This window comes from Lacerta agilis, chromosome 11, assembly GCF_009819535.1.
Source record: "Lacerta agilis isolate rLacAgi1 chromosome 11, rLacAgi1.pri, whole genome shotgun sequence".
Taxonomy (NCBI): Eukaryota; Metazoa; Chordata; class Lepidosauria; order Squamata; family Lacertidae; genus Lacerta; species Lacerta agilis.
Window position 1 is genome coordinate 56930496 of NC_046322.1, and position 15218 is coordinate 56945713.

The 15218-nt window shown below is 40.8% G+C and overlaps 1 protein-coding gene across 9 annotated transcripts in view; it reads right to left on the reverse strand.

The window, feature by feature from the left end:
- Positions 1 to 4478: 4478 nt before the first annotated feature.
- The window catches only part of TLE4 (TLE family member 4, transcriptional corepressor), a 138574-nt gene continuing 127834 nt past the window's right edge, over positions 4479 to 15218 (reverse strand). For 8 of the 9 annotated variants that reach the window (XR_004427601.1, XR_004427600.1, XR_004427603.1 and 5 more), the window contains 7 exons: positions 14917 to 15166; positions 11747 to 11994; positions 9634 to 9781; positions 9045 to 9195; positions 8706 to 8782; positions 6464 to 6920; positions 4479 to 5301 (listed from right to left, as the gene is read on the reverse strand). Coding sequence is in view for 1 of the 9 variants with exons in the window: in XM_033164826.1 (XP_033020717.1) it covers positions 6813 to 6920; positions 8706 to 8782; positions 9045 to 9195; positions 9634 to 9781; positions 11747 to 11994; positions 14917 to 15166 (982 nt within the window). In the remaining 8 variants the exon portion in view is untranslated. Of the gene's footprint in view, positions 5302 to 6460; positions 6921 to 8705; positions 8783 to 9044; positions 9196 to 9633; positions 9782 to 11746; positions 11995 to 14916; positions 15167 to 15218 lie in introns of those variants that run through there. The other variant, XM_033164826.1, reaches the window with a different exon arrangement.

Sequence of the window (15218 nt, forward strand, 5' to 3'; positions counted from 1 at the left end):
CTCTATGATGGTTTTTGCTGCAGAAAACCAACATTGCTACCCCTCTAAAGTGAAGCAGCCCCCATGAGATTTTTGTTGAAGGAAGGAACAAGACTAGAATTCAGCATTGCAAGTAGGATCGGGCCCAAAATACAGACAGCTTCAACGAGCAGTGCAATATACTTTGGAACTCCTTGCCTATTGACATCAGGAAGATGCCTGTAATGAACTCTTTTTGATGCCTACTTGTTCAGGCAAGCCTATCCAGATGTATAGAAGATATATGCATTATTATTATTTTAGGTACTGTTTAATCATCATAAATATTTTTAAATAGTTGTTTTAACTGTTTATAATCCATAATCTTAAAACTTTGTATTTTTGTAAACTGCTTAGAGGTGTTGTGTGTCTTTCTTTCTTTCTTACAATTGATGAACAAATAAATAATCTGGGTAGACAAAATGCTGAGGCAAGAATAGGCAGCCATGAAAGGAAAACTGAAGGGCCTTCAATTCTTGAATCTCCAAGTCCTGCTCCCTTAGAAGTCTTACTGGAGTGGAGAACCTGTGGCCCTCCTGGTGTTCTTGGGACTCCCATCAGCCCCGCTTGCATAGCCAGTGGTCAGTGGTGATGGGAGTTGTAGTCTAGCAACAGCAGAAGGCAAGGGACAGATGAGATTTGGAACAAGGAGTCAGCAACTCAGCAGACACCAATGTTCAACTCTCATAAAGTCTCTTATATTCTGAGTATCTCTGCATGCTGTGAGCCACACTGATGCTAACATGAGAATTTGGTCTCCACAACTTCGCATCTTCTCAGCAGCTGAGCTCAAAGAAAGCAGCAACCCAGCCCTTTCCTCCATTTTTCACATTCTCTTGCACTTCCATATAACCCTTTACTTCCGCTCCAAAAGTTAGCATTGGCTGGAGTTCAAACAGAGCAAAAATGGAAATATTCCCCTTACCTGCTCTCTCTCTCCCCCCCCCCCCCGCCCCCTTGTCAAGGTCTTTGGACAAAATGGGGATGGATAAATGCCACTTTTTATTGTAGATGATGTGTGTGTGTGTGTAAGAGAGATAGAGAGGAGAGAGCTGTCATTGTGACATGGTTAGTGGCTTCCTTTCACAAGTCAGGACTGTAAAGTGAAAGAGGGCAAGAGATTACAGTGCTTGTTCTGACCAAATTCATCAAGTCTGTCCAACCCCATCAAAAGCGAAAGCACTGGAAGGCCATTGACATGGAGCCCAAGAGCTCTTTGGCAAAAATATAGCAGCTGCCAAACACAAGCTTGCGCCCTCTATGATCTCTACTGTTAAATGCATCTGCCGCGCATATCATGGGCAATATGCATTAAGAATTATTTGCCTGCTTCTCCACTAAGTTAAAAAAAAAAAAATCCTTTTACCTGCCTCCACTTTCCACTTGTCCATCAGCTTGCCAAAGAGCTTTCCACTTCAGTTCCAATCACCTAAATGCAATGCCAGCCTACCCAGGAAGTCTATTTAGGATGGAGAATCATATAGTGTGGCTTGATTTTAATTATACAAAACCCTGCTCTCCACGGGAAGGGAAGCTTGATTCTGAAGGAGTCTCTCTCAGCATATTACCCATTAGTAGAATGACTCTACATACTCCTGTACTATTGTTCAATGTATTTTAGGAGTCAAAAGTGCACTACATACCTAATTTTTCAAAAGCAACCCATGATTTGGGGTGCTCAATAGAAGAGAAGCATTAAGGCAGCAGTTTTCCAAAAGTATAGGGATCCATCCTTAGAAAAACAACAACAAGGCTTTCTTTTAGTAGCTGGGTTCAGATGTTACCCACCCCCAGAGGAGCCAGTGAGGCAATTGAGCATACTTAAGAAGATTTATTTAGAGACTGTGAAATTACATAGTTACGCAGCACTCTCCGAGACGCTGCACATTCTCTCAATATGCTTTTAAACAACTACTGATTTTCATCAATGATATATTTTTAAGTCTTATTGCTTACTTTAATTTTCTTTTAAAAAAACTTTTTTTCCTATTCACTGAAAAACCTTAGTTGAACTTCATCCCCAATGCTGGAGATTCATTTACTTGACAAATTTTTAGCTTCATTTCCCCAGCTAAATACATTTGCATGAAACGCCACCACACTGCTGAGAAGGAAAAACATTTTCTAAGATTAGTGTTGTCCCACGGCATACATTTGAAAATATCGATATATATGGGTGGCACTGTGGTTTAAACCACTGTGCCGCTTGGACTTGCCGTTCGAGGCCCTGCGATGGGGTAAGCTCTCGTTGTTCGGTTCCAGCTCCTGCCAACCTAGCAGTTCGAAAGCACGTCAAAGTGCAAGTAGATAAATAGGTACTGCTCCGGCTTCGCCAGAAGCAGCTTAGTCATGCTGGCCACATGACGTGGAAAAACTGTCTGTCGACAAACACCGGCTCCCTCGGCCTGTAAAGCGAGATGAGTGCGCAACCCCAGAGTCGTTCGCGACTGGACTTGTAGAACAATATGAGGGTATTTTAATAATCTCTCTGACCCCAGACATTTCTACTTTTAAGAGACAAAAGAATAATAAATCCTGATTTGACTAACGAGATAACTCTATTGGCCACTACAAAGCACCATAGCTGTATATGAAAAATAGAGGCAATGTTTTTGACTGAATACACATGAATACACAGGCATGCTTCACTGTAGTCAACAGCAGTTTTATGGACACATTGTAAATGTCAGGCTACGCCTTTTTTAAATAATAAAAAAGACACTATAATACTGTTTCCTTGTAACCGGGACAGAAAATCTTTTGGTAAAAGTAAAAACATTTATTGGTTTTGACATTAAAAAAAAAAAACTTGCTCTGTGGGGTAGAGATGCTGTACTCCAAATACCGGAAGAAACGTGAAGTCCCGAGGGTTATGTTCAGTAACTCTTGGTTCAAAGGCAGATGCGGCAGGTGCATTATTTAAGAGCTTGTCAAATATGATCTTCTACAGCACATTTCTTCAGGCTTCATCTCTCCCACTGATTGTGAAGGGGGCACACTGTGGAAAATGTGGGACTTAGGACTTCATCTCTACTCTCTTTTCAGTACTACCACCCACTGGCCCAAACCATATTGCATACATAACCATAATCTTAGTTCACATGACCTTGTCACATGACTACTAATCCACAACCTCCAAAGGGATGGCTCTGATCTGACCCTCTCCACCCTGTGATGTGTTGCAGACTTAATGTAACATAGGGAGTGCAATCAAGGCAATATACCGTGTCCTATCCTTGCAGAAGGAAATCAGTCACTGTTTGTTACTTGTGAATCAGAGGCCTGGATTTAACTGGATTTTGCTTTTCAAAGCATCCCAGTTAACAGAATATAAGAAATGAAGTACACCTCAAACAAGGACATATGTGAGCTGATACAGCAATAATCAGATCCAGCATCTGAACAATGACAAAGGATATTCACAAGGGAAGGCCATAAAAAGCAGAGCAGCCTCAATGGATGACCGGAATAAAGCAGTTTGAAGGATTGCTTTATGGTCAAAGGCTTTAAATTCAGGTATCATTGGCTAATGGCAGCAACAGGGCAGGATGGGACAATATCATTGAGAGCTGATTAGCACAACCCTTAAGTGTGCAGCTTTCTGTCCATTCTGATCACAAGTCAGCACTGAAAAGTGCAAATGCATAGAGATGGTAAGAATATGCTACCAAAATCCCGCCATTGAATGTGCCACCTTAAACAGCCCTACAACAGTCTGACCAGTTGCAAAGTGAATTAGAGCACTCATACAAATCACTTTGCCCCAAGCAAGCTTTAATCCAGGCTGTCAACCCAGATTTTTTTTTAAAGTTCCCCACACATGTGATCATGTCAATTACACATAATGTCATAGAACCAAAGGAAAGAGGATTGCATCCTGCTCTATACAAAATTGTATCAGAGTTCCTGCCACTAGGGAGGAGAGAAGGGGGGAGGGATTGTACTTTGGATGTGGAACATTACCTGCTTCCACACCCAATCAGCTAAATTACAAGAAAGAGATAGAAAGAAAGGGTGGATTTACACCACAAACCTCTATCCGTTTTATACAACTGGTTTTACTGTCGTGCCTTCCCGCAAATGATGACAAATGTACAGAATTGTTAATTTGGTGAGAATGCTGAGAATTTTCTAATAGACACTTCTAACTCCCTCTTACAAAACTGCAATTCCTAATTTTCCCCGGGGAATGACTATTAAACACTTTTAAGTCTGGAGTACAGAAACTCCCTGAAAAAGGGCACATAACTGGGAGCTGAATCCTGCAATGCTCATGAAGTTGGCAAAAACTGCATTTCATATCTCTCTTCTGTTCATAAATTGGAAAACAGACACACATGGATGAGAAGTTCTTTCTAACACACACATTGTTCATGGTGCAGGCTTACAAAGCTGTTGTGTCTATCGGTTGGGCTCATTTTTGTCACACATACAGGGAGGGAAATTAGAAAAACCACATCTTACAAGTTACTTATGTTTAATGCTTAAAAGTTTGAATGCACAAACGATAATCTACCATTATAGAAGGACTTGTGGTCAATACAATGCATTAGAACTATGTACAATGACACAGTTTAGTATCAAAATCTTTCTACACTGTAGAGTATTACGAAACTGTTAATGACATCAAACACTGAGCACTTAACACAATTATTATCTTTTTTTTGCTACCACATTTGGAACTTCAATGAACAGTCCATTTCAACTTGCAGCATTAACCCATTTCTAGTATGAAATTAAGTAAATTTCTACTTACACAATAAAGATTTATCTACACAGTTCTTTTGATTTTGATCCATAGCAGCAAAGGCACTGTACATCAGCAGATCCACAGACTTAAAAGATTTTTTTTAAGCATTCAAAAAAAAAAAAAGTCACAGGTCATAGTTTAACAGCAACAACAACAACATAAAAAGATAACACAATGTTTCTGGCACAATGGCTCAGCCTGCGTCCATTTCAGGGACGTTCAACTAAGACTTGGGTAAAACTGGCGGTAAATAACGCAAGTCCTTCTCCCGAGTGAAAATCCATTCTGTTCCGCACTTCAGAATGAGTGCTCTTCTAAATCCTACCTCTGAGATCCTCGCTTTTATAGTTTGCACACTTGTAGAATCCTTTCCCTTCTCAGTGCCATTTCCAATGAATATATCAAATATTTTTCTGTAATCTTTGTAACTGCAGAATTGCCCAAAGACTCACACTTCCCCTTTCAAAGAAATGTGGCAAAAATGTCCAGAAGGGATGAAGGTCATTCTTTGAGACACGTTATTGTACTTCTCTCTGAAACATACAAAAGAGAAGTGATATTCATCATTTTGGGCAACACACTGCACTTGCTTCAAAAGAACAGCAACATACACAGCCCTGTTACAAAACACTGTAAAATGGCAGATTAATATAGCAATTCTATTTTGGGCGTATTTTTTGGATACCCTCGTCATACGTCACTTGAACTTGCCATTGATATATCAGAGTTACTGAATGAGCCCCAAAATACAGTAGGTGCAGCAGGCAAGACCACACTGTGCGTAGCCTCTTGAGATTAAACCCAACACCCATTTGAGATCAGAAGTGGCAATAATATAACCCAGTTTTGATATACAATTACCAATTTCTTTTTTCCCCCTTTCAGTTTTCAAATCAGCATGTTTGTCCGTATAAAATTTCAAGACAGCTTGATTATGTCTAGCTTGGCCTGGGTCTGGAGAAGCATCTCGTCTATGCTTGGTGGGAACCTTGATCATTTTGTGTCTGGCTCTGACTTGCCTCTGGACCTGCTATGCCCCCACACAGGCACGAGGTTTGCATAAGGCCTATGCATATAAAATCAAAGGAGCACAGCACCAACTTCCCCACATATAGGGAAATAAGCCCAGATCATGCACCATGCTTTGAAGTTGGCCTTCTTCCCTAATCCATAGTCAACATTGATTAGTTTATCTGGATTTAGACTGGAAGGGACAACTGCAATGTGTTAAAAACAGAAGTGAAAGGTTCCAATCTCCTCAAAGCCACACCAGAGGTGGAGAGGGAGGGAGAACAAACAAGCCCTCAGGGCTGCAATGATAAATCCTAGTTTAGTTATAGTGCAAATTGGACCATAGTCTGGAAAATGGGAGCTGGGCCTACCATTGTTTGTTTTAACAGATAGCGGACCTTTCAAATATCAAGGCCATCCATGGCTGTCTGGCAAGGCCAAAGGTGAGGCAAGTCAGGCAAGAGCCTGTGCAGTCCCTGTTTTCCTAGACTTTCATCTGAACCAGTTTATCACCTCTTATAATAAATTATGCATTATTTATTAAACAATAGAGTTTAATGAAGCACTCATTTGAGTTCAGAATTGGTGCAGATGTGTACACTCGGTAATAAATGGTGAATTCCCATTCTTTCCCAAATAAGCTCATCCCACACAAACAATACAAACATTGAGAATGCAACATACCTTTAAATCCAAGGCAGAAGCAGACTACTTTATTTAGTCAGTTCCTTGTTAAAAAGTTTTTCTTTAAACAAAATAAATACATTACAGCTATGATACATAATTGAAAGAGTCAGTTCCCTGTTAGGTATGCTTATTCCATCTTCTTCCAAGTAGATAGCTGGAGATTTGGTACTACAAGTCCTTAATGGGTGCCTGATATTAAATAGCAAGTCTGGTGGGGAAATTCCACAATTGTGATGAACGGTTTCTGTCCTCACTTTGGGAAGGAGAGAGAGAAAAAGAGAGAGAGAAGAAAAATATACAGCAAAAGTGCTACAAGGAGGAGTAAAGTTTTCATTCGGATTTGTCTCTAATAAATAACTTCATAGACTGTAGCCTTCTTGTCCCCAGAACCGGTAACAATGTATTTGTCATCCACAGAGATATCACAGCTAAGCACAGAAGATGACTCTTTGGACTGAAAAAAGAAAAGAGAGAGAAAGAGAATTAACCACCCTTTGCATAAAAAAATGCAGTATTAAACTCTTCCCTTCAAACAAGACTATTTCAGAATGGTCTAGCCATTTTTGCTTCCTTCCTAACGTCATTTTTTGTTTTGTTTTCTGCATCCTTAAACTTAAGTTCAGTAAACTCTGCAGACCTGAGACATTGATCGTGTTATTGTTTACATGAACCGTCCTCTAGATTAAAACCAAGATGAGTCAAGAACCTACTTTGTTACACAGCACACGATTAATTCCTTCAGTAGTTAATCGGGAAACAGAAGCAGCTAATGTGTTGTCATCAAGTTAACCAACAGGCTAAAAATTAGCCCCAAGGTAGGCAATTTGGGAAGGAAAGTGCAGAACTTCGTGAATTGTATTTAACATATACCCCCACAGCACAAAAATCAGCCAGATAATTGTAGAATGTGCAAGCTTGTCTTACATGTATTCAGGACATCATGTTGCCTGTCTTACCCATAGAGGCTAGTGGTGCAGGGGGCCAAGTTCTGGAGGGTGCCAGGGAAGAGGCGGAGGCTGGACACGGCACCTCCCGGCACCTGCTCACCGCCCTCGCCCGCCTCTGCCATGCCGAGACGAAGCAGCGCCACACCAGGAGCCTCTGCCTGTGGTGGCCACCAAGGCATGAAGCAGCCAGCTGAGCTGGGAGCTGCTGCATGCAGCCTCCAACTATTCCCCACTGGAGGAGCTGCCCTCCAGCCACTGCCCACCTCCTCCAGCCCCGCAAAGCTGGGTGCATCGCCGGCAGTGCCGTCCTCCCTTAAAAAGGTCAGCAACTCTGGCAAACCGTGTGTGTGTGTGTGTGTGCTGGCGCCGGTGGGATTTTTGCATCACGGCGTCGGATATGCTTAAAACGGCCCTGTTACCCAGTCGCTATTTTGCTGACTAGTTGTGAAAAATAGCCTTTGTGGCAAATGAAGGCATGTCGTGCCAAAATAGCAAAGAAAGGCAAACTGGGTATGTAAGGAGAACACTGAAAGAAACACGGAGAACTACCAAAGGTGGCAGCAGAAAAGAAAGAATAAGGTGGGGTTATGGGGAAAGGGTGGTAAAATGTCGCTATGCAAAGGGAGGTTGCTGAATGTTCCCTGGATTACATGAGCTTACATCTGGCTTTCTTATTGCTCCCTCTAACTTGTTCAAAGTTTGATGGATATTTCCCACATTATTATTTTTTGGCATCAAAGATCAAATTCTTCAAATATTGTTATTATTAGTAAAAGTGTGTGTTTGTCCATGTCCCAAAAGATAGTTCATCATCATCCTAAACAAAAACTGTTGGGCTAGATTTTGAAAATTTTATGAACAGGACACAGGAGAAAAGTTTAGTAACTTTACTACTCTTGGCTGGTGATTTTAAAGTTAGAATGGCGAACAGATGAAATTTAAAGCTCAGTAATCAATGTAGTTGTCAAGTTCTTTCATAAAAATCATCAAAGGATAAATATTACAATACTGCTAGTGGCAAATTCAGTCAACAGTGGCAAACAGCAGAAAAATGGACACTTCCTAATGCAAACTACAGGTCATCTATTACTTCTCACAGACCTGCTTTGCAAGCAGAAAGTCACTTGTTCAATTCTATCATCTCCAGGTAGGGCAGGGAGAGACTCGGTGGTTGAAACCCTGGAAAGCTATTGCCAATCCGTGTAGACAATACTGAACTAGACAAACCATTGGTCTGACTCAGTATAAGGCTGCTTCGTATGTGGTTAACATCCCACCTCTATGGTTTTTACCTGGAATATGCTGGCTCCATAAGGTGTTCTCCAAGCATTCAGAAGGTTGTCTTTTCCAGTGCTTACAAACCATTTGCCTGAAATCAGATTTTAAAAATAATTAGAAGCAGTTTTCCAAGTGATTAATCTGCACACCAACAAAATCTATTCTCTTCTCCCCTTCCCACCCACTCTTTATCATCCCTGGTTGAAACAATGATCTGCAGCTGAATGGCTCACCAAAACAAAAAAAAATCAACCATACATGTACTATTGAATATCTGCCATTTGATTCCCCCTTCTTGGTTTTTACGGGAAGCAGGTTTGGAAGACAGCACTCCTGTATACTGAACTGCTTACCGCAGTGAGCGAACTTCAGGGATAACACACAACTCTCATGAAGATGAAGTTGATACTTGTCTGGTTTTGTGACATGCAGCACTTCAACATTGCTGTTCTCCATTCCGACTGCCAACCATTCTCCAGTTGGGCAATAACCCAGTGAGAAGATCTGCAATTAAAATAGTACACAGGTTGATGCTTAATGAAAGCTGTACACACCTGTCTTGGCGACGGAATTTACTGCTGTTGGGAAGATAATTTGATCTAACACAGTTTTTTATTTTTCAAAGAGATGCTAATCAAGCAAGTTCAAGAGACAGCAGCTCATATAAACAAAACTCAATTAACTGTGTAACTTATGGCACTAAACGAGACCTACATCTTAATTCTGACATGGGCTGAAATAATATTTTCATACAGGTTATCTTGGAATAGGATCTACAGATAGCTGATCATCTACAGGAGCCATACACACACCAATTAAAGGATGCAAGGGAAATATTCTTCTGTGGCTGTTCTTCAAGCCTGCTTTTAAGAACCTTCATTTTTAAAATATAAGAACAACACAGACTGCTTTTGACATGTCATGAATTCTTCAGGAGAGTACCTGTGATGTGAAGTCATGTTGCTGTAGCTGCCTGCCTTCCCTTAGGTCCCAGGATCTCACTGTATTGTCCAGGCCTCCTGTCCAGAGCTTAGTGCCATCATTTGAAATATCAATACAACTGGCTCCATCTGTGTGGCCCTGGAATTGCCTGGAAATGTCAAAATAAGGCAAAAGTGCCATCACTTTCAAAAGAAGTATGAATTGAGGCAGGAATTCCACACATACACACACAATTTTAAATTTTGGATGTATCTTGAAAACAAATTACATGATCCATGTTTCTGCATCAAGGTAATGCGAGATAGCACCAGATCCACAATTTGTGCTCTTTAGTCAGTGGAGATAGTTGTGATCTGCGATATGATGGTGGTTGGTGAGGAACCCATTTAAAAAACTATGCAGTTTCAAGAAAATCCGTTTTAAAAGATCCAACACATGTACACCTTCTCTCTCTCTGGCAACCCAATCACTCCTTTCCCCCCTCTACTACTCACCCTTTCTGACCTCATGTGCTGATCTGAGCTGTGAAAAGCACATATAGCTAAAAGAAAAGAAGTGAAAAGAGTGCTGCTCTTCCAACTTCCTATTTAGCTTTCTGTACTTCTAGAAGCAGAGGAGGAGAGTAGACAGCAGTAAGTTTGCAGTGGGCTCAAAATATTTCACTGGCAGCTGGGCAAGTCCTTAAGAGTACCATTTCACCCACAGGTTCCCCAAAGGCAAATCCAGACTCAGAAGAAACATTTAGTTTTACTAAACTGATGGCTAATATGCTACATTAAGTCCATTTTTCTTATGTCTGAAGAATTTTACACAACTTATACAATCTAGTATTCTGAATGTTCTTTGATCCAATAAAATGAATCACATCTGTCTCAACTCACCCTACCCCACCCCAAAAAGATTCTCTCAAATTAGATCAACAGACATAATAAGACTTGGCCTGCTGTGATTTTTGGGATCAAACAGCTTGTCAGTATCAAGAAAGGACATTCAGCAGCTCATTGTGCTAAAACTGACTATCTTTTTGAAGAACACCAACATTATTAGAGTGGCTTCAACGCAGAACATGATTATTAGCTGAGGACAACCCATGTTTTCCATGTATTATTACCCTTCAGATTTTGCATAGGCTATTAGTTTTTGTTTAGCCTTCTTTTCCACTGGAGATAACAGCAAACCAATGCATCTCAAAGAATTCCCAGCTTGGAGGTACTTAAACTCTCATCTGTATTTAATTAGGTTTACTGCCTGCCCTGCCCTCAGATCTCAGGAGCAAAATTAATTCTTTAAAAAAAAAAAAAAAAAAGATCTATTTTTCCACCCAAGCCCCAAAGGACTCATAATGAGCCAATGAAGAAGAAACAAAGGAAAAAAAGGAAAAAAGAAAGTATAGGAATTCACACGACTGGTACTCTCTGACAGTCACTCAAAATCAAGTATACATGTTCACACAATCTAATTGCAGAGACTGCAAACACCAGGGTCTTTTATTCAGCCATTAATGCATACACATAATTTTGCTAGGAAGCTGTTTTAAACAGAATCAGACCATTTCCCCATCTAGCTCAGTATGGTCTGACCGGAATTGGTTTTCCAGGATTTCAAGACAGGTCTCTTCCCCAGCCCTGAGCTACAGCCCTTGTTTCCACTTTGTCTGCACAAAAATAACAAATTAGCAGGCCACTGAGCCATACTGTGTATTTTAATATAATACTGTTATTTTTTCCAGCACCAATCAAAAATCTAATTCTAACCTCTGGACTACACACACACACACACACACACACACACAGTCTGCAATGGCTGCTGCTTCACAGGTAGCAACTGCCTAGAAATGTCTCCTTTGATAGAATGGGGAAACACCTGGCAGAATGGGAAGTGGAAGGCTGAAATAGGCCCTAGGACTCTTCCCATCCAAACAATCCAGCATAAAAAGTAATAATTCATGATTCTGAAAGCCTAACGTGCAAACAACTATTGACCTTTCATGTTTATGGCTGCTTCATTTGCTATAGCTCCAACAACATGAACCACGCCCCCCCCCCCAGTGCAAACACAGAGTATGGTGAACACATTTAGTGTTGGCTTGACAATCCTGCTTAAGGTGACCTACCTGACCAGAGTTTGATTGTGCAGATCCCAGACTGCAATGTTCCCATCGCTACAGCAGGAGAAGCAGACCTTGGAATCAGGGCTGATTGCCAGAGCGTAGCAGGCAGGAGCCGAAGATGTCAACTCTGCTTTTATACGCGGAGTTGGAGCTGCCAGGTCCCAAATGGATAACGTGCTGGCTTCCCCGCCAACAATCAGGGTGCGGCCGTCGGGGAGCAATCTGCAGGAGCGGATGTAGTTATCTCTGTTCTGTAGAGACAGAAGCCATCAAGAGATTACTCATGAGGAAAGGAAAACAGCATTAACACGAGAGCAGGAATCCATAAAAGTATTGTATTCCCTCTTGGTTTTAATGAGCCATTTATACTTATGACAATGATAAAGTGGATTAATGCCAGAAAATTACACGACATTAGGGAAGTACTTAAACTTGATCTACAAAATTCAGCAGTGAGAGATATTTAATCTTAATTAGTATCAAAACGCACATGCAGGCCTGCGCCCAGCCCCAAACAGTTCAGAGCTTGCGAGCCTTTTGAGTTCTTAGGGAAGCCTACATTTATTTATTTATTTGAGGAAGTTTGTGTTTCTGTTATTTTAACCCCTTGAAGGAGACTAACATCACTCTCAGCCGACAGTGACTTTATAAAATCTACCACCGCTGCCAAGAAATAAGAAAAACCAAGAAACAAAGATCTGGCAAGTATTTTCAGTATTGTAATGTTTCACTACCAACTGATAGTTGGTAGTAATAGTAGCAATACAGGGGAAGAAAGTATCAGGTCAAGAATGGGGAAAAGATAAATAACCAAAAGCTAGAACAACGATGCTTCTCAAAGATTTATTTATCATCTTCTTCTTACATTTATATTCTGGCTCTCCTCCATCATGGAGCCCAAGGTGTGTATACACAGTTCCCCTGAAGGTCTACCATCTAGTTTCAGCAAAGCTGACGGCCTCATGTGCCATCAGACCAAGGTTTAAATCTTAACTCTGACTAGTATGGCTCAGGTTTTTGCAAAGATTGTTGAGATAATCTAGTCCAGTTCACACATCATGCTTAACCAAAGTGAATGGTTCACCATGAATGCAGAGATTGCTCCCACTTTACTTTTCCTCATCTAGCCGGCAGGAGCAACAAGCAAGGATCGCTAACGTGGTGTTGTGTCTCAACCAGGGACTGCTTTCTCTCTCTCTCTCTCTTTTGGTTCAAATAAACCATGCTTGTAATCCTAGAACAAAAAGTTGCTTAACACTGTGGTTTGTTTGGAGCAAAACAAAACCAAGATCTCAGTTCAGATGCAACACTGGATTGTGGTTTGTTGTTCCCACTGGTAAGAGGAAAGGAACAAATTGGAGCCTTCTGTGTGTTCACGGTAAGCTATTAACTATGGTTTATTTCATCTTACATAAAATCAATTAAAACATACAATCAATTAAAACAAGACAGTTCCTGCCTACAGACTTGCAATCTAAAAGACAACTCAGAAGGGGGAAAAGGACATGAAGAAATTGAGGGAAAGCAAACTCAAGTGTCAATTAAGTAGTAGTTCTTATAAAGACCTGCTGGGATGGAAACAGCTCGGAGGCAGGAGGTGCCTGACAGAGCTAGCATTTCAATGTGTGTGATCTTTGATCAGAAAAAGGAGCTTTATAAAAAGTATCATAATAATCACACACAACTACACCAATGAATGCTTGTAACTGGATATGAGTATGTAGATGACTGTTGCACCTTTCCCTCCTCCCATCAGCTTAAAAAGTGGCTATATGATTATTCAGATGTCAGGATACTGTAGAGACACAGAGAGAGAGATCATCAGGACCTCTAGTTCAGAGAAGCGCAATTCATGAGGCAGTAGCAGGTTGTCAACAAACCAGCTAAGTTCACCAAAACCTATGTAAAGGTAGCCTCACTCAAGTTAAGAACATAACACAAACCCGTTTGATCAGGTCAAAAACCTCTTTATTCCAGCATCCTGTTCTCACAGTGCCCAAGCAGATGCTTATGGGAAGCCTTGCAAAAAGCACATGAGCACAACACCACGCTCCTTACTTGTACTCCTGAGCAGCTGAGATTCAGAGGATATGCCTTCTAGCACTCAGCTTTATCCTCCATGAATTTGTAAAGTGGAACAGAATTATCATCAAATGCCGTTAAGTCCAAATGCTCCTCATTAATGACAACTTTGGTAAAATGCTAGCCTGCCTTAAAGCCAATGCATGAAGACAATTTTTGGACTGTTTAAATCATGGGTAGGCAAACTAAGGCCTTGGAGCTGGATCCGGCCCAATCGCCTTCTAAATTCGGCCTGCGGATGGTCCGGGAATCAGCATGTTTTTACCTGAGTACAATGTGTGCTTTTATTTAAAATGCATCTCTGGGTTATTTGTGGGGCATAGGAATTCATTCTTTTTTTCTTTTCTTTCCAAAATATAGTCCGGCTCCCTACAAGGTCTGAGGGACAGTGGACCAGCCCCCTGCTGAAAAAGTTTGCTGACCCCTGGTTTAAATTATCAGTTAATTGTCTTTTAAATTGACTTTTAAAAGTCCCAATTAATCAGGCAATAAAAGCTTCAGGTAGCAAGCATGGTCTTAAATCTGACATTTCTTCTCTTAAGTCTTGTAAGATTATAGGTGTTATTGTGTGCATCATCTAAAAAAACAAAATATGCTTCTTGCTTCACAATTATTGTTTTTACTCAGATGCAAATTCGTGTTAACCTAATAAAATTATGAACTAGGTGATCTACTAACATCATGATTAGCCAGTTAAAATTTCTTTAACTGGATTGCAACCATAATAAATGCCAATTTTAACAAATGCAGGTAATAATGTGAAAAAATATCTAACGATTATGTTTTTTCTTGGTTAAGCACCCGAAACTGAAGAATTATCCTCTATAGAAAACGCATAGCCTAAATTTAGAGATACACAAACTATGTAGCTTGCACAGAAACCTCTATTAAAAGTTGACAGATTCCTTTGAAATGCAATTAAATCCCAGAGTTTAAAATACGTGATTGATGAATTAAGCAGTTGGCAAAATTAGTGGGTTTTAGTACTACTTAAACTACATGCAGAAACATCAAAGCAGACGACTAATTTACAGACGCCCCAACCACCCAACAATGGCCTCTATTCCTCCTTTTTGACTGCCATTACTCACCAGGCAATCCAGCTGAGAGACAGGGCTCTTGTTCCCCGGATGACTGATATCCCAGACCTTGACACATCCCTTCCCACCAGTGTACACATGCCTTGTGGGGTTGCTGATCGTAACTGCACATACCACTTCCCCGTGGTTCAGGGTGTTAATCTGCCGAGCATGACGTGGGATTCCTGGCCCAATGAGGGCATCAGGAGGAAACGGTACAGGCTGCATTTGGCCATCTGCACTTACATGAAATGAGTATGCCCTAGAGAATGAAGAAGAAGAGAGAAAACATGTTTCAATGAGCCACATGTGTG